Source organism: Eumetopias jubatus, unplaced genomic scaffold (assembly GCF_037043125.1).
Source record: "Eumetopias jubatus isolate StellerSeaLion01/CBP00866 unplaced genomic scaffold, mEumJub1_p1.0 scaffold_12, whole genome shotgun sequence".
NCBI classification, from domain to species: domain Eukaryota; kingdom Metazoa; phylum Chordata; class Mammalia; order Carnivora; family Otariidae; genus Eumetopias; species Eumetopias jubatus.
Window position 1 is genome coordinate 48,006,219 of NW_028274818.1, and position 19,791 is coordinate 48,026,009.

At 39.6% G+C, this 19,791-nt stretch overlaps 1 protein-coding gene across 1 annotated transcript in view; it reads right to left on the minus strand.

The window, feature by feature from the left end:
* Positions 1-19,791, minus strand: part of SOAT1 (sterol O-acyltransferase 1) — a 74,144-nt gene that overhangs the window by 25,714 nt on the left and 28,639 nt on the right. Inside the window, exon 3 of the mRNA XM_028121546.2 lies at positions 5,882-5,940. Within this exon, the coding sequence (XP_027977347.1) occupies positions 5,882-5,940 (59 nt within the window). The remainder of the gene's footprint in view (positions 1-5,881; positions 5,941-19,791) is intronic.

Here is a 19,791-nt window from a genome sequence, read left to right on the forward strand (position 1 = left end):
GAGAGAAACACAAAGTAAAAACATATACAGAGTACAGTGTATAAAAAATTATACTCTGACTCCACAAGATCATATTACTTGCTAGGCCATGAACTAACTACTTGTTCCTCTGACTCACTGCCTGGCTTTACACAGAGAATCTTTTAACCCCCCAGTGGCGTGGAACCAGAAACCAGACCTTTTTGGGCAAAACAGGTAACACAATAGAACAGGTAATACACCGTTTAGGTCTTAAACTAATTCAAGAGAGGTTTCCCCTAACAATTCACTCTAAAGCTACTGCATCTCATTCATTTCTTTCACTGCACTTAATACCATCTGAAATTCTATATATTTCTATTTTTTGATGTCTTAATGTCTGCCTCCCTCACCTGACTTTAAACAGCATGTCTTTTGTTAACCACTGTACATCTAGCTCTCAGCAAAGCAACTGCTAAGACTGTAGATGTTAAGTGTATTTCAAAACAGCTTTTGAAACCAATCCCTGACAGTGAAACTCCTACTCATACTCCTGCTGACTTTACTCAACGTCTATCATAAAGCGGAAAGCACTTGTCTAAAAGAACTCCGTAGCCCTGATTTCTTTCTAAAAGCTATGAAGGAAAAGGGACTACAAATCACTACTGTTGCCATTGTTGGTAATGGCTGGGATTTATTCAATGTCTGTGACTGCTAAATGCCAGATACTCTGTTAGGGGCTTTTATATATTAGTGCTAGTCCTAAAACAATCTTTGTGAAGTAGGCAACATAATTCCTATTCTACCTAAGACAGATCCAAACTCGAACAAATCAAGTAATGTGACTTGCCCAAGGTCACAGAACCTGTAAGCTAACTAGGATGAGAACCCCCAGTCTTGATGACTCCGAGTTCACATAACATTATACTGCTTTCCACTGTACTTGATCCAAAATATTTTCTACATCATGAGTACCATAAGCCAAAAGTAAAACCTAAAAAAAAAAAAAAAAGTCAACAGTGTACGTGTAGCCTGAAAATGGCAGGTAATCTAATAAATTAGTCCTATCACAAACATTTCATTTGAATGCATCAATGTAAAAGAGGTTTATAGTCATAAATAGTGCATTGTAATAAACTCCACATTAAAAAAAAAAAGACACTTGTTTGGAAGTTAAGTCTTGAGCATAACTATTGCATAATCCTTAATACCCATAATACAGAAAGCCAAAGGTTCAAGATAACCCAGCAACTAATGAAATTAGAGCTCTAGGGGTGCCTGGGTGGCTCACTCGTTAAGTGTCTGCCTTTGGCTCAGGTCATGATCCCGGGGTCCTAGGATCAAGCCCACATCGGGCTCCCTGCTCAGCGGGAAGCCTGCTTCTCCCTCTCCCACTCCCCCTGCTTGTGTTCCCTCTCTCGCTGTGTCTCTGTCAAATAAATAAATAAAATATTAAAAAAAAAAGAAATTAGAGCTCTAAATTATAATCCCTCTTTATTTAAAGTAAAATTCATCCTGAGCTGTCTCCCAGCTTAAGTTAGACTACGATATTCCTGATATCCTATTATTATCAATCAAACTAAGCCAAAACACATTTATCTTCATCTATTCAGGAGCTTCCCCATCTTACCTAATTGATATATTCTGCCATTTCTCATCATCTTTACCAACCTCCTTCATTTAGCCATTGTTAAATGTTAGAAAACCAGGGAGTAGTAAAAATACATTCCTAGTAACTAACAAATGATACATTCATACGAATGATCATGAAGTCATTTTATATCACATTTTGAAAAAATATTTTAACAAAAAACCCCACAAAATAATGTCTAAAAATATATAACTGAACATATAAATAGATGCTGATTTTGCCGATATACCTATGATGTACAAGCCTACATGTGCCTACATTGTCCACGTGAATCTGTGTGTATGATGGAAGAAGGAAAAAAAATATTGGGGGTGGGGCAGAACCAAAATGTCCCTCAATCAGCGATATGCAGAGTATTACCATCTGACTAGTTTTGATGTTTTGGATTCTCATTAATGTAAAATAGATTATCACCTGTAAGGTTCTCAATAAAGCTCTAATACCAAACTACACTGACCACTTTTCAGCTTTCAAAGAACATTTTCAAAGTATCTAATTCTTTCAAAGTATCTAATTCAGTTGTTGTTCCTCTTGTTTATCCATTTTACACATGGTGTGCTCAGCTAGCATGAGGACAGAAACCATAACTTCTTCAGAATCCCAGCACCTAACACAGTGCCTGACAAAGGAACCAAGTAGGTAATTCATGGAACTAGATTACTGAACATTCCTAACAGGGCAATAGGACAGGTACCTTCCTGCATTTTGTAAGTGATGAAATCATAAAGAACAATAAACTGATTTTCCCAAGGTTCACTGAAGGAGACTAGAGACTGATACATCTATGTATTTAGGCAAAATGAAAAAAGGCAGAAAGGGAAATATCAGGATACAATCACATGGACACAGCCAAAAGAAGACTTGATCAGAACACCAAGGACAGGAAAGTAGAATGGACAGTTGTAGTAGAGGCTGTTAGTTGTCAACCCACTTCTTTTCCTAACTCAATCCTGCTCCCTGAAACTCAGATGAAATGGCTGGAGTCATCTGGACAATGAAAAGGCGGATCACAGCCTACAAAATGTAAAGTACAGAGGTAGAAGGGACCAGGTCCTGGGAGGACGACAAGAGTCACCATAACCATTCTAGACTTCCCACTTCCAGATCATTTACATGGAAGGGCAATACACGTCTATTGCTTAAGCCACAATTATTTGTGTTCATCTTATGTTTATCTACTACAGTACAACCTAACCTCAACGTATACAATAACCAAAGAATTTCTGGGCAGAAAAGACTTAGACTTATCTCTCCAGCAGTCTGCCAATAAATCAAATAGATTGGCACTATCCAAACACTTTTTTAGAAGAGGTTACTTGGATGAGCAATAAACCATAAAGAGAAGTCCTCATTTGCAGACATGCCATCTGAGCCTTACTCATTACAGTTTGCTCATTTAATAGTTACACAATAGCATAAGGTACTGATGTGTAAAACAGAATTTTAAATGCTACATCAGAAGTAAATGAAATATGTTGCAATAAATCTGTGTTTTTAAGAAACAGAAATAGGAAGTAATTTTTCATCCCCCTCACATGAGACCTAGCATTCCCTCTATAAAGTTGTGTGCATTAATAAAAGTTCTACAAATATTCACAGTATCAAGGCACTCCTTTTTAACTCTTCTCATACTCATTTTTCTCTGGAAACTGACAGGTACCCAGTGTTTAGGCCAGGGCTATACTACATGGCCCTGCCCTTCTGGCCAAAATCCAATTCTCTCTCTCATAAATCTGAAACTCTGAACTTAAAACAAGGGACTGAAAATCTGATTAACTGAAAAATTCAGAAATACATGAACTCTGGGGCGCCTGGGTGGCTCAGTCGTTAAGCATCTGCCTTTGGCTCAGGTTATGTTCCCAGAGTCCTGAGATGGAGTCTTGCATCAGGGTTCCTGCTCCGCGGGAAGCCTGCTTCTTCCCTCTCCCACTCCCCCTGCTTGTGTTCCCTCTCTCGCTGTGTCTCTCTGTCAAATAAATAAAATCTTAAAAAAAACTTAAAAAAAAAAAATACGTGAACTCTTGCTACTAAAGCGTTTCCATTTCCAAAGCTTAAGTGTTCAACTTCTGGGATTCTATGAGATACATTAATATCTTTCAAATAGGTTTCTTTTTAAGCCGAAGTAGGTTTCTTTTATTTGCAACCAAAGAAATTGTTCCAAATAGTTTCATTAACACAATGTTAAAACAAAGTTAATTTATCTATTAACAGTAAGTTGGTTGGGATTTAATCACTTTAGTCTCCCCGACTGTTCCAAGAGCTTGTTAAGTCTTGTTACAATACAATTCTAAGGATTTCAAAAGGTCCTAACTAAGGGTTACACAATGTGTATAACCCCACTAGCACTGGATTTTTTTTTTTTAGTTCAGTATTTAAAATTTTTTTTTATGATAGACAGCATTTGGACCTAGATGTGACCTTAACAGACTCTGTCAGTTCAACCCACTGATCTCATCATCCCTCTCTCATTTGTTTTCCCTTCAGACTAAAGAGCTTGCTCAATACTTGACAACCTTTACCACCGTTCTTTAATATGAGCTCTTCTATCTATATATCTCAACTTTCAGGGAGTGCTGTTGGTTGCCAGATTTTGCAAATAAGCATACAGGACAAAAGTTAAATGTGAATTTGATAAACAAGTGACTTTTTTAGTCTAATTATATCTCAAATATTGCATGATGACTAAACAATTATTTGTCATCTGAAATTCAAATTTAACTACACATACTGTATTTTATCTGACAACTCCAGTTCTGTGGAGCCAAAAGAGTTGTCAATAGAATCTACAGATTGGGGCGCCTGGGCAGCTCAGTCGTTAAGCGTCTGCCTTCGGCTCAGGTCATGATCCCAGGGTCCTGGGATCGAGTCCCACATCGGGCTCCCTGTTCGGTGGGAAGCCTGCTTCTCCCTCTCTCACTCCCCCTGCTTGTGTTCCTGCTCTCACTATCTCTCTCTCTGTCAAATAAATAAATAAAATCTTTAAAATAAATAAATAAATAAAATAAAATCTACAGATTACCCATTTCCTTCACACCAGGAAAACAGTGAATTAGGAGCAGAAGTTTAGATTAGTTACACAATGACATAGACTATTGGAGCTGAACAGAACCCTGGAGATAGCTAGTCCCATGTTCTCACCTTAAAGATTAGGGGAAGGTGGTCCAATGTAGTTGAGCGAACTGGTTCAGAGCATGACTCCAAATTACAAATGACTAGATTGATTTTCATTTGTTTTAAAAATTATTTCTAGGGGGCGCCTGGGTGGCTCAGTCATTAAGCGTCTACTTTGGCTCAGTTCATGATCCCGGGGTCCTGGGATCGAGCCCCACATCAGGCTCCCTGCTCTGCGAGAAGCCTGCTTCTCCCTCTCCCACTCCCCCTGCTTGTGTTCCCTCTCTCGCTGTGTCTCTCTCTGTCAAATAGATAAATAAAATCTTTAAAAAAATTTTTTCTAGGAGCAGCTGGGTGGCTCAGTCGGTTAAGCAACCAACTCTTGATCTCAGCTCAAGTCATGATCTTAGTGTGTTAAGATCGAGCCCCGCCTTGGGGTCTTTGCCAGCACAAAGCCTGCTTAAGATACTCTCTCCCTCTCCCTGTTCCCCTCCCCGCCCCTTTCCCTCTCTAAAAAACAATTATTTCTAAAAACCCACAAAAGAACAAGTAAATTTCATGGCTCCAAACCATATTCACATACCTGTCAACCTCAATGGTCATTTCACATTAGTAAATATTAACCCATAAAACAACGAAATGTAACCACTTAGTGATCACTCTTGTAAATGGGATAATTTAATAAAATTACGTATGTAAAGCACGTAGTACATGGCCTAGTCCGTAACAGGACTTCTAAGTGTAGTTCCCTTCTCCTCCCTGCCCGTTTACTCTGTCTAGGATACTAAAATATTACAACAGCTTCCTATCTTGTCTCTTACATGTAGGATGACAAAGTGGCAGGATAGTGTCAACCGATAAGAAAGGTAAATTATTCTTTAAGCAATTGAGCATTAAATATTTTACTAAACAGGGACACCTGGGTGGCTCAGCTGGTTAAGTGGCTGCCTTCAGCTCAGGTCATGATCTCACAGTCCTGTGATCAAGTCCCACATCCGGCTCCTTGCTCAGCAGGGAGCCTGCTTCTCCCTCTGCCTGCCGCTCCCCCTGCTTTTCTCTCTCTCTGACAAATAAATGAAATCTTAAAAAAATTTTTTTTTACTAAACAAAATTCCTTACCCTAACTCTACATTCTTGTTTCTAGAACAGGAAGCTACTTACCTCTGCCTCTGCTGTCAACTGTATCTTCTTTGCCATCAACTGTTTTAGGTTAATCCTACCTAAGGAAAGAAAACAAGGTAACTTTTGAGTTGATGGATATAGCTACTAACCAGCACTATTTAAAGAATGAATTTGAAAAACAAGCAAGAGGATGACTATGTGAATTATAATACAACCACAAAACATGACACAACTCTTAAAAAAGGAAGCATGGGCAGTATCAATAGAAGGAAATTTATACATAAAACTGTTAAGAAGATGGGCGCCTGGGTGGCTCAGTTGTTAAGCGTCTGCCTTCGGCTCAGGTCATGATCCCAGGGTCCTGGGATCAAGGCCCACGTCAGGCTACCTGCTCGGCAGGGAGCCTGCTTCTCCCTCTCCCCCTGCTGTGTTCCCTCTCTCGCTGTGTCTATCTCTGTCAAATAAATAAAATCTTTTTAAAAAAAGTTAAGAAGATAAAAACAAAACTACTATATGTACACACAGTAATCACAACTATATTAATCATATGATGCTGTAAGATCCAATTCTGACCATATGAGAAATTAGACTCTCTGAATGGATCTTGCAACTGTGATTACAAAAATGTGCAAGCAACAATAGAAAACTTAGATACACTAGACTTTATCAAAATTTATTTTTAAACTTTTTTTCCTGCAAAGGACAACATGAGGAAAGTAAAAAGACAACCCACAGAACAAGAAAAAAAAATTTGCAAATCTGATCAGGGACTTGTATATATAAAGAACTCTTACAACTCAATAATAAAAAGACAAGTAATCCAATTTAAACATAGGCGAAGTATCTGAACAGACACTGCTCTCCAAAATATATACATATAGCCAGTACCACCTGAAAAGATGCTCCACCTCCCTGGCCACCAGCGAAATACAAATCATAACCATGATGAAACAGCACTTCACACCCATTAGATGACTGTAATCAAAAATAACAAGTGTTGGCCATTTGTACACCATAAATTTATACAATGTTAATGTGTCAATTTGATCTCAATAAAGCTGGGGGGCAGGAAAAAGAAGCTGTACATGCAGGAAACTTTGAGAAGAGTGTTATTTCAGGGACTGGATATGATAGCTCTTTTGTGGTACAAATAGAGAAGTGTTTATAAACACCTATAATAAGAATATTTAGAAGAATGGTATCCATTTGGTAAGAATAAAACAGAGGTTTTGCTTGTTTTTTGTTTGGGGGGGAGGGGAGTAAAAAAGGTGTTGGCCAGAACATGAAGAAATTAAAACCCTCCTACATTGCTAGTGGGAATGTAAAATGATGCTCTGAAAAACAGTCTGAAAGTTCAAAAGGTTTAACACACAGCTACCACATGACCCAATTCCAGTCCTAGGTATACATACAAGGGAAAGGAAACATGTCCAGCCAAAAGCCTCTAAATCAATGTTTACAGCTGCAATATCCATAATAACAGAAAGTGAAAACAACTCCAATATCCATTATCTGATAGATTAATAGAATGTTGATCCATATAATGAAATATTATCCAGCAATAACAGGAGAAAAACACTGAGACACACTTTAATATGGATGAAACTTGAAAACTGCTAAATGAAAGTCACAAAAGACAACATATTGTAGGATTCCATTTACATGAAGTCCAGAATAGAGGATTCTTTTTTTTTTTTTTAAAGATTTTATTTATTTATTTGAGAGAGAGAGAGAACGAGAGATAGAAAGGACGAGAGGGAAGAGGGTCAGAGGGAGAAGCAGACTCCCTGCTGAGCAGGAAGCCCGATGTGGGACTCGATCCCGGGACTCCAGGATCATGACCCGAGCCGAAGGCAGTCGCTTAACCAACTGAGCCACCCAGGCGCCCTGGAATAGAGGATTCTATACACAAAGACAGAAGGTTGGTGGATGCCCAGGGATTGGGGGTAGAACTGTGAGGAATGGGGAATGACTGTTAATGGGTACAGACTTGTTTTTGCTTTTTTGGGGGGGGTAATGAAAATATTCTAAAATTCATTTCGTTCTGGGATGCCTGGGTGATTCAGTGAGTTAAGCGTCTGCCTTTGGCTCAGGTCATGCAAGTCCCACATTGGGCTCCCTGCTCAGCGAGGAGCCTGCTACTCCCCGTTTGTGCTCTCTGACAAATAAATAAACAAAATCTTTAAAAATAAATAAATAAAATCCATTTCGTTCTCATTTCTGTATTCTGAAAGATTCCTTTCTGTATACTAAGTCACATTAACGTAGCTTCCTAATGTTTGAGGTTTAGAGTCAATTATTAACTAACATGGGCATCTTTTTCATGATTTTAAAGAAAAATTGATTTTCAAGGTATTAAAATGTTTTTAATTAGAATTTGTTGCTCTGTTTTGACTCCTATATACGTTGTATATTTTGATTTATTACTGTCACAGATTTGCAGACAGTTCCTTATTTTCATACTGAATCATAGTGCTATTATAATTTAAGCAAGCAGCTGATTGGGCAGAGTTCATTTTGAATGAAATTTGCCTTCATTCATCAGTTTGTCTTCACACATAGTATCTTGCATAACAGCCTAGCTAGATTTTAGTTTTTGATGTATTTATTAAAAAATTTTAGAGACAACTGGGTGGCTCGGTCAGTTAAGAGTCTGCCTTTTGGCTCAGGTCATGATCCCAGGGTCCTGGGACTGAGTCTCACATGGCTCCTTGCTCAGCGGGGCGCCTGCTTCTCCCTCTGCTTGTGCTCACACTCTAACAAATAGGTAAAATCTTCAAAAAGATTTTTTAAGTTTTTTTGGTAAAATTTCTAACTTGAATCCTTCCTACCTGGAGAAAGAAAATAAAATTCTTTAAAAATAAATTTAAGTTTTTCTTTGGCAAAACATTCAGAGCTTAAAGCAACACTTTTAATAATTGGACAATTAAACAGTAATGCAAAAGCTAATGTCCATTCTATTAAACATGGTGCCCATTAACAGCCACATACACTGCTCATTTTGCTTGCTAAAATAATCTGTTACTGGAACTTTTTGTTAAGGTTAGATTTTTGAGTTAGTTTTACTGGAATTCATTTAAGTTCAACATAGACTTACTGATCTTGAAATGAAATGGTATAATTTTTTCATTTTATTTTTTTCAAAGCATATCTTCAAATATTAAGAGTATCTTCTAGAAAAGGAATTTTATAATCTGACAGCAACTGTTATTTTATCTTTTTAAGTGAAATGTCAAGTTACCTGTTATACTATGGGAACCAAGAATATCATCCACCATCCTGTGCAGAGACCTTCCACACAAATGAACGAATAAAACAGAACAGAGTGTTGAAACACATGAAGCAGAAGACTACAACTTATAGTTCCCAGTCTTTGTAAAAAGCTGTAAGGTAACTTGGTATCATCTTAGTAATAATTTTTTAATGAGAGTTTATATTTTCTCATCTATTCTCCTTGGCAAAATTTACTTGAGTATTTTTGTTTCAGTATCAACAATTGCTACTGAATATTATACTTACAAGGAAGAGTGAAGGGCACTCAAAGTTTTAAGTAATTTCCCAGAAATATTTACTTTGCCAGTGCTAAAAAGAAAACCACAGGCCCAAAATGGAGTTACATATGCTAGGACAAGTCACCAAAACCAGGAACCAAACCTAATTAAAGTTGCAACCACTTCCAGAAATGTACTTTTAACCAATCAGGAATTTTAGGGTCAGCATCAATGAGGTAATCTGTCACATGGCCCTCTCCATCCCTCTCCATCCCCCTCCCTCCACCAAAGGAAAATAAGGTAATCCATCCTAAAAAGACCTTTCATTTAAGGGAAGGTGGCCTTGCCTGAAACTATCTTTTCTTTTCTTTTGCTAATTGTCCTGCCCTGTTTCTGCCTATAAAATCCTTCCATTTTGTAAAGCTCCTCTGAACTCCCCTCTACTTGGTAGATGGGATGATGTCCAATTCATGAATCAATAAGGCCAATTAGATCTTCAAGTTCTCCCAGGTGAATTTTTTTAAAAAAATTATTTATTTTAGAGAGAGAGAGAGAGAAAACAAGCAGGGGGGAGGGGCAGAGGAAGAGGGAGAGAGTCCCAAGCAGACTCCACCTTAAGCACAGCACCTGACATGAGGCTCAATCTCATGAACCTGAGATCACGACCTGAGCTGAATAAGTTAAGAGTTGGTCGCTTAACTGACTGAGCCACCCAGGCGCCCCCACCCAGTTGAATTTTTGTTCCTTTAACACCAGAATGAACTCAAAATGAACTGTGGGGGCATCTTTGGGCTAATTTAAATTTAGTAACTCCCTCTCCCTATTCTAAAAGTAATCTTCATTACAGAAAATTAAAATCCCAAATGCCTTCCCTGAAAAAAATTCTAACAAAACCACCCATTATCCTATGATATCCAAGTAACTAACATTAATATTTTGGTAAATATCATGTGTCCTTCTACTTTGGCAAATATACATATTATAAATACACATATTACAAAAATGGACTCATACATGCAGTTTGGGAACTTGCTTTTTTCACTTAATGTATTGTGAATATCTTTCCATGTCATTCATTACATACTCCTCTACATCATTTTTATTGGTCTGTTAGTCTGTTTTTATGGCTGAAATATAATTTATTTAATCCCCTATTGGACATTTAGACTATTTATATCCTTTCATAGTACTGCACTTGGGGGAAAAAAAACCATGGAGAATGAGAAGGTCCAAAATGCATCCTATAATGAGAGACAAAAATAAGTGATAAGGGCTGAGATGTTTCCATAATTGTTGAAAGATGCCAATCCTCAAAGTTAAGGCCAAGCAGGATAAATAAAAATCTATACTTAGATATATCACAGTGAAACTCTAACACACAGGTTTATTAAACACACACACACACAGCTCTTAAAAGTAGCCAGAAAGCAAATACCACCTACAAAAAAATGTGCAATTATTCTGGGTACTTGACCTACCAAACCAACAACAGAAGCCAGCAGATAGTGGAATAGTATCTTCAACTGTTGACAGAGGTGGAGCTTGTAACTGGAAAGGAGGCTAGAGGTCATATCATGAAGAGCCTGTGAGATTATTCTAACAAGGGCTCTGAGGAAACTAAGAATTTTAAGCAGGAAAATAACTGATTTGATACTGGAAAGCCCACTCTGGCAGGATGAGAAGGACCATGTACAAGAGAAATGCAATAAATCCAGATAAGAAATGATGTCATAAAACCAAAACAAACAGCAGTGAGAATGAGAAGGAGAAGATAAATGTTGAAGATAATCACAAACTGGTAACTAAATAGGTAAGAAACAGAGTAAGACAAATATTAATTTGATATTTCTATAAACCGTAAGAACACTTTTTTTTAGTTCTCTATTATCTACGATAAGACCATGGTTTCATAAATAAGCTATTTCATAAATAAATGAACACTGAAGCTTCTTCCCTTCAACCAATTCAATTACCATGGGGGATGGGAAAAGAATGATTGTAACAGAGTAATTCTCGCTACTTGTGCATCACTTCCAAAAGGAATCTGTCTACCCATAAATAACATAACCACTGTTACAAATTGGCTTTAATGAATCAAGGACTGGAAAATAAGGAGAATTTTTGCTCACAGCTAGACTCATCTCTGAAGGCCTCACTCAAAATGACATCAAAGCTATATAGTGGAATGGGGCACCTGCCTGGCTAAACTGGTGGAGTGTGCGACTCGACTGATCTTGGGGTTTTGAGTTCTAGCCCCATGTTGGGTGTAGAGATTACTTAAAAAAAAAAAAAATTAAGGGGTCCCTGGGTGCCTCAGCTGGTTAGGCATCCGACTCTTGGATGTGGCTTAGGTCATGAGCTCATGGGTTGTGGGATCGAGCCCTGCATGGGGGCTCCTCGCTCCGCAGAAAGTCTGCTAGAAAGATTCCCCCCCTCTGCCCCTCCCCCTGTGTACCCACACTCTCACTCTTTCTCTAAAGATAAATAAATCTTAAAAAATTTTTTTAAAAAGCAGCACTACGAAGCTATACAATGGAAGAAAAACATATTAAAAAGCCAATTCTACTCATTTTCCTTCACCTTAAAATTAATTTCATGTAACATGCAAAAGAAAATTACTTTCTTACTACCCCAAAATTTAAAAATTAAATGTCATAAAGGCCAAAAGAATAATGCCCTAAAGGCTAACATCCAGTGATTTAAAGAACAGACATCCAGGGGCACCTGGATGGCTCAGTCAAGCATCTGCCTTCGGCTCAGGTCATGATCCCAGGGTCCTGGGATCGAGCCCCACATCAGGCTCCCTGCTCAGCAGGAGGCCTGATTCTCCCTCTCCCATTCCCCCAGCTTGTGTTCCCTCTCTCGCTGTCTCTCTCTCTGTCAAATAAATAAATAAAATCTTAAAAAAAAAAAAGAACAGACATCCAGCCATGCAACTAAACTCAAGGTTTCTAAGTTTCTAAAACATGACCCTGAAATAGTGATAAGCCAGAACTGAGAGTCATGCAATTTCTAAAAGATCTGCCTAGGTCTACTAATATCACTAACTGATAATATCTAATTAGTAGACCAAGGATAAATCCATAGAAAAAGCTAATCTACATTTTGTTTTCTCCTAGCCCTCTAATCTCCAACAAATCAGGTGTACAACATTTACCTTTGTAAACGTTACCTAACCCTTGTAAAGTCTACTATATTTAATTTGGAATATTTATTTTTTTTTAAATATTTTATTTATTTATTTATTTGAGAGAGAGAATGAGATAGAGAGAGCACATGAGAGGGGGGAGGATCAGAGGGAGAAGCAGACTCCCCGCCAAGCAGGGAGCCCGATGCGGGACTCGATCCCGGGACTCCAGGATCATGACCTGAGCCGAAGGCAGTCGCCCAACCAACTGAGCCACCCAGGCGCCCTTTAATTTGGAATATTTAAAATTTATTCTCTGAATTATCAAAAATCTTATTTTAACCAATTTTTTTAATAGATTCATTTATTTTAAAGAGAGAGAGAACACACACATGCACGCACGAGGTGGAGGCGGGGTGGCCAGAAGGAGAGAGAGAGAAAATCCCAATTAGACTTCCTGCTGAACAAGGAGCTAGAATCGGGACCTGAGCTGAAATCAAGAGTCGGAGGCTTAACCAACTTGAGCCAGCCAGGCACCCCATTTTAACCAGTTTTGATGAAGAACTTTCTAAAAATATTATATGCTGTACCACCTTAAAATGAAAGACTGGGGACGCCTGAGTGGCTCAGTCAGTGAAGTGTCTGCCTTCGGCTCAGGTCATGATCTCAGAGTCCTGGGATCGAGCCAGTATGGGGGGGCAGGGGGAGGCCCTGCTCAGCAGAGAGTTTGCTTCTCCCTCTGCCTGCCGCTCCCCCTGCTTATGCTTGCGCACACACACACATGCTCTCTCTCTCTCTGAAATAAATAAAACCTTAGAAAAAACTGTATCTTACATAATTTTTATGTGGAATAAAAATGATCATTTACTGTACTGTGCTATCAAAGCAATACCTTCAGTAAAATGGAAATGAAAGCAATCAGGACTACAATAAACAAGTCCAAGGAGTTGTACCTTTCAACTTGGGCTATCTCTTCATGGCTTTGCACCAAATCTGCTTCCTGTAACAATCCCATATTTATACTACTCTGCCAAAGTCACCCAGAAGGAAAAGACAAATAACCAAGCTCATTAAGTTGGTAACTCATTTATCCATTCTATTATATATTCGACTCATTAAATAAAAGCCCACTGAGTACTCAGTATATAGAGAGTGGTACACATGTATTCCAAAGCCTTCCTTTAGGATCCCAGGAGAAATGTGCAAACATAGATAATTACAACATACAGAGGACTGTGGGGTGGAGGGAGCTTTTGCAGAGTAAGTCAATATTTGAGCTGGGTCCCAGATGATAAAGGAAAATCATGGTGAGCAGGTGCTAGAAAGAATATTTCAGGCAGAGGAAAGAAAGATGAAAACTTGTAAAAACCTGGGCCAAATGTCTCTCTGGGTGCCATGCTTGCTTTGCTTTATAAAACTAATTTTTTTTAAGATTTTATTTATTTATTTGACAGAGAGAGACACAGCGAGAGAGGGAACACAAGCAGGGGGAGCGGGAGAGGGAGAAGCAGGCTCTCCGCAGAGCAGGGAGCCCGATGTGGGACTCGATCCCAGGACCCTGGGATCATGACCTGAGCCGAAGGCAGACGCTTAACAAATGAGCCACCCAGGCGCCCCTATAAAACTAATTTTAATAGGCTTTTGCCTAAGGTTAGCTTTTATCTACTCATTTTTTTTTAAGATTTGTCAGAGAGAGAGAGCGCACGGGCACAAGCAGGGGGAGCGGCAGGCAGAGGGAGAAGCAGGCTCCCCGCCGAGCAGGGAGCCCGATGCAAAACTCGATCCCGGGACTCTGGAATCATGACCTGAGCCGAAGGCAGACGCTTAACTGACCGAGCCACCCAGGCATCCCATGTATTCACTTTCAAAGAGACCAGTCACTTAGATCAGTGCCGTCCCAGAGAGATATAATGTGAACCATATATGTAATTTTAAAGTTTCTAGGAGCCACATTAAAAAGTAAGAAGAGGAGTACCTGGATAGCTCAATGGGTTAAGCATCTGACTCTTGATTTCAGCTCAGATCATGATCTCAGGGTTGTGAGATCGGGCATTGCCCTGAGCATCAGCCTGCTGGATATTCTCTCTCTCCTTCTCCCTCTGCCCCTTCCAGCTCTCTCATGTGCAGGCACACACCCTCTCAAAAAAAAAAAAAAAAGAAAAGAAGTGAGTACAAGTGAGTCCTTGAAATGTGGTATATATTTTATAATTATGTTATCTCAATTCACACTAGCCACATTTCAAGCGCTTAGCTGGACTATATTGAAGTGTAGGTCTACTGGCTCCCATACTGAACGGTGTAGTTCTAAAATCAGGGGTCAACTAATTTTCCCTGTAATGGGCCAAATAGCAAGTATTTTAGGCTTTGCGGGCCATACGGTCCACTCACGACGAACACAATGAATGAACATACATGTCTGTGGTTGCCAACTCCTGTTCTAGATGGCGAACTAACTGTAAATTTGGCTGACAAAGCTGAAAGATAAGTACACGTGATTTTGTACATGCTAACATGACGATGGTGAACGCTGTTGGCTGCTTCCCCAGTAAGGGCATGTGTTTCATTCCCCTTGCCAGAGACTGATTTAGGAATGGCCACAGGGATCTCCCAGAGTGAGGGCAGCACAAAGATGACCCAGAGGAGCCAGTTTACAAGAAGAGTTTAAAGACGGGCCTTTTATACATGTGTGGGCAGAATTTAAGAAAAGCAAAAAAGGGGCGCCTGGGTGGCTCAGTTGGTTAAGCGACTGCCTTCGGCTCAGGTCATGATCCTGGAGTCCCGGGATCGAGTCCCACATCGGGCTCCCTGCTCAGCGGGGAGTCTGCTTCTCCCTCTGACCCTCCCCCCTCTCATGCTCTCTCTCTCTCATTCTCTCTCTCAAACAAACAAATAAATAAAATATTAAAAAAAAAAAAAAGAAAAGCAAAAAAGGACAGTGTAGAATTCTACAGCTAGTAGCAAGTACCAGGAAAGCCGTTCCTATGCCTAGGCCTCAAAGGACAAAGGAGGGAAATGGTTACAGAAACCCAAAGAGACTCCCTTGGAGAACTGTTAGACAGGAGTGATGGTCCCCAGCACAGAGGAAACCAACCATATAAACACACTCCTCTTACTCTCTCCACTGGCCCCTCCCACCCTGCCCCAGCCCGCCCCCCATGACCACACCTTACTGATACAGTCCATTACAGTCAGTCTTCTGGGACACAAAATAGGGGAGAAGAGTAGAGAGACAAAAAGAAAATAGCTAGCATAACCTGTAATCCAATTATGGCCAAAGAGACATAAAAAATCTCCTGGGGAATTTCTAGTTAAAATTTCATTGCTCGGGCGCCTGGGTGGCTCAGCTGGTTAAGCGACTGCCTTTGGTTCAGGTCATGATCCTGGAGTCCCGGGATCTAGTCCCGCATCGGGCTCCCTACTCAGCAGGGAGTCTGCTTCTCCCTCTGACCTTATCCCCTCTCATGTGCTCGCTCGCTCTCTCTCATTCTCTCTCTCAAATAAATAAATAAAATCTTTAAAAAAAATTTCATTGCTTGGAAGAGAAACATACGGAAACAGTTTCTCTTCTTCTGATGAAAACTGTTTTGTTTTTTATTTAGATTGTTTGCCTTACCAGTTTTCTTACCCAGCCTAGAGTTATTAACCCCAATCATTATATCACCACCACCAATTTCCTGGACCCACCACGCCACAGCCCAATCCCAGATACTGCCTGCTATTTGCTTTCTCAAATTTCAAATTGTCTGTGCACTACGGAAGTAATTACTACAGAGATAAGAAAATGGGCCACTCTAAACTGGTATTGTCAAGCCTTAACCAGTCCTGCAATAAAAAATGAAATCTGCATCCTGGCCTTTTGATTAATTTAACAATCCTCACAACTGTAGCTCCATACATTTTCCACCTTCCGCAAGCCCCAGCCCTAACAAGCAACCTTCAGTTGATCACCTTGGTTACTAACTCCTTAAATGTCTTCTTTCTTAATTTTCACTACCTCCATTGTTCCTATGTCAGAGGAAGGCAGAGGACATCTCATTTTCAATACTACGTCTTCAAACTACTGCCTTGATCCTTTGACATCCTTACAGAAATTGTTCAAACTAGGACGCCTGGATGGCTCAGTCAGTTGAGCCTCTGCCTTCCGCTCAGGTCATGATCCCAGAGTCCTGGGATGGAGTCCCACAACGAGCTCCCTGCTCAGCGAGGAGCCTGCTTCTCCCTCTGTCTGCTGCTTCCCCTGCTTGTGCGCTCTCCCTCTCTGACAAATAAATGGAAAAAATCTTTAAAAAAGAAAAATAAATAATATTCAAAGAAATTAAACATCCAGCCCACAGTCACATGGCCAGTAACTGAGCCTGAACTAATTAATACCCATCTTCTAACCCCTAGTCATGCAACAAGGAGCACAAAAATAACACTTAAATTAAAAAAAAAAAAATCAAAGCCTACTTATAGTGACTACATCCCTAAAGACAACTAAGTTCTAAGCAGTGACTAATAACCCTTTTTTCAAGTTTCAGTTCTTTTAACAAACATTTTCTTTGTCTCTTTGTGGCAAGTACAGAATTAGCTACTGTGTAGGCACTGACTAGCAGGTTTTTATTGCCTAGAGAAATTCAAACTCATTTTAGAATCCTGGTTATTTTGGGGCGGAGGGAGAAAAACCTCTCATTGAGTATGCCTTACATCTTCATCCCAGCTTCACTTTGTTCTCCACAGAGAAATAATCTAAAAGAGTAAGTCAAAGTCACTTCAAGTCCATAGGATGGTTATGGTTACAAGTGTTTCTTGAAAGAAGCAATTATTTATCAATCTTTTTCTTTTAAAGATTTATCTATTTAGAGAGAGAAAGATTGCTTGAGGGGAAGGGGCAAAGGGAGAAGGAAAGAGGGAATCTCAAGCAGACTGCAGTAAGCGTAGAGCCCGACACCGGGCTCAATTCTACGACCCTGAGATCACAAACCAAGACAAAATCAAGAGTGTCAAGAGTCAGACGCTTAACCGACTGAGCCACCCAGGCGCCCCAACAATTTATCAATCTTAAAAGCAAAAGGAGAAAGGGGCACCTGGGTGGCTCAGTTGATTAAGAGACTGCCTTCGGCTCAGGTCAGGATCCTGGAGTCCCGGGATCAGTCCCACATCGGGATCAGTCCCACGTCAGGCTCCCTGCTCAGTGGGGAGTCTGCTTCTCCCTCTAACCCTCCCCCCTCTCATGCGTGCTCTCTCTAATAAATAAAAACCTTTTAAAAAAAAAAGGCAAAAGGGTAGATAAGATAGTATAATCCACCTATCACCCTTTCTACTGCTCCACTGACCTCAAAAACCTTCTAAAATTCTCAACTAATTACACGTCTGTACTAACTGCACAGAAATGAAACTGAACTAGAAATGAGGATCAGTATATAAATATTCATACAGAAAAGGTGATTTAATAGATTAGATAATGTTGAAAACTGGCTAGCCATTTTGGAAAACTATAAAATTAGACCCCTAATTCATTTATTATTCAAAATAAATTTCCTATGGATCAAATATTTAAGTATAGAAACGAAAAAAAATAAGTTTAAAAATTCATGTTTTCCTTCTTCATACTCTTGGATGATTTCTAAGCATGACAAATCTAAAAGCAATAAAAGAATATTTGATAACATAAAAACTAAACATGGTAAGGCATACCATAAGCAAAGTCAAAAAACAAGTAGCTACTTTAAAAAATATTCACAGTACATGACAGTCAAAGGATTTATTTCCTTAAAATATAAGTTATTTAAAAGAAGAAAAATAGGGGTGTCTGGGTGGCTCAGTCGTTAAGCGTCTGCCTTCGGCTCAGGTCATGATCCCAGGGTCCTGGGATCGAGCCCCACATCGGGCTCCCTGCTCGGCGGGAAGCCTGCTTCTCCCTCTCCCACTCCCCGCTTGTGTTCCCTGTTTCGCTCTCTCTCTCTGTCAAATAAATAAATACAATCTTTAGAAAAAAAAAAAAAGAAGAAGAAGAAAAATGGGGCACCTGGGTAGCACAGTTGGTTAAGCGTCTGCCTTCAGCTCAGGTCATGATCCCCAGGTCCTAGGATCGGCCAGCATCCGGCTCCGTCTGCTGCTCCCTCTGCCCCTCCACCCTACTCTCGCTCGCTCTCTCTCTCTCTCAATACATAAAATCTTTTTTTTTTTAAGATTTATTTATTTATTTGACAGAGGGAGACACAGCGAGAGAGGGAACAAAAATGGACAGAATATGAATAAGGTTTTTAAAGAAAAACTAAAGTCAATAAACGTATGAAAAAAGTTCATGGGATCTTTTTTTTTTTTAAGATTTTATTTATTTATTTGACAGAGAGAGACACAGTGAGAGAGGAAACACAAGCAGGAGGAGCGGGAGAGGGAGAAGCAGGCTTCCTGGCGAGCAGGGAGCCCGATGCGGGGCTCGATCCCAGGACCCCGGGGACCCCGGGATTATGACCTGAGCCGAAGGCAGACGCTTAAAGACTGAGCCACCCAGGCGACCCTGAAAGAAAGGGAGGGAGAGAGGGAGGGAGAGAGGGAGGGAGGGAGGGAGGGAGGAAAGAAGGAAAATAATAGCCACCAGGTAGGGAACAAAAATGGGCAGAATATGAATAAGGTTTTTAAAGAAAAACTAAAGTCAATAAATGTATGAAAAAAGTTCTCTACCTCACTTATAATTTATGAGAACAAATTTATGCTATACTGTTTGTCGCCCATCAATCTAGCAAAGTTTAAAAAAAGACTGGTAAAGACATACTGGTAATTGTATGGGAAAACAATATACATGTGAACTGGTATAACATTTTTAAAAGAAATTTAATAAATTTTTAATCAAAAAACTCTTTGATCCAGAAATTTCACTTTTTAAGTGTCCTACAAGCACAGCAGCACAAGTAAGCAATGATATTGTTTCAAGAATGCTTCCTGCAGGGCGCCTGTGTGGCTCAGTCAGTTAAGCATCTGTCTTTGGCTCAGGTAGTGATCCCAGGGTCCTGGGAACAAGTCCTGCATTAGGCTCCTTGCTCAGTAGGGAGTCTGCTTCTCCCTCGGCCTTTCTCTCTCCTTCTCTCATGAATAAATAAAATCTTAAAAAAAAAAAAAAGAATGCTTCCTACAGCACTGTTTATGATATTGAAATGCTGGATGCAACTGAAATGCCCATCAATAAAGGATAAGTTAAATAAATTACCAAGCATTTGTGCAACAGAAATACCAACATACATACTCTCAAAAATTTACACTTATATATACTGAGTAAAAAGACATCTAAGATTTATTAAGTTTAAAAAATGCAAATTGCAGGAGATCCCAAATATGATCCTACATGCAGG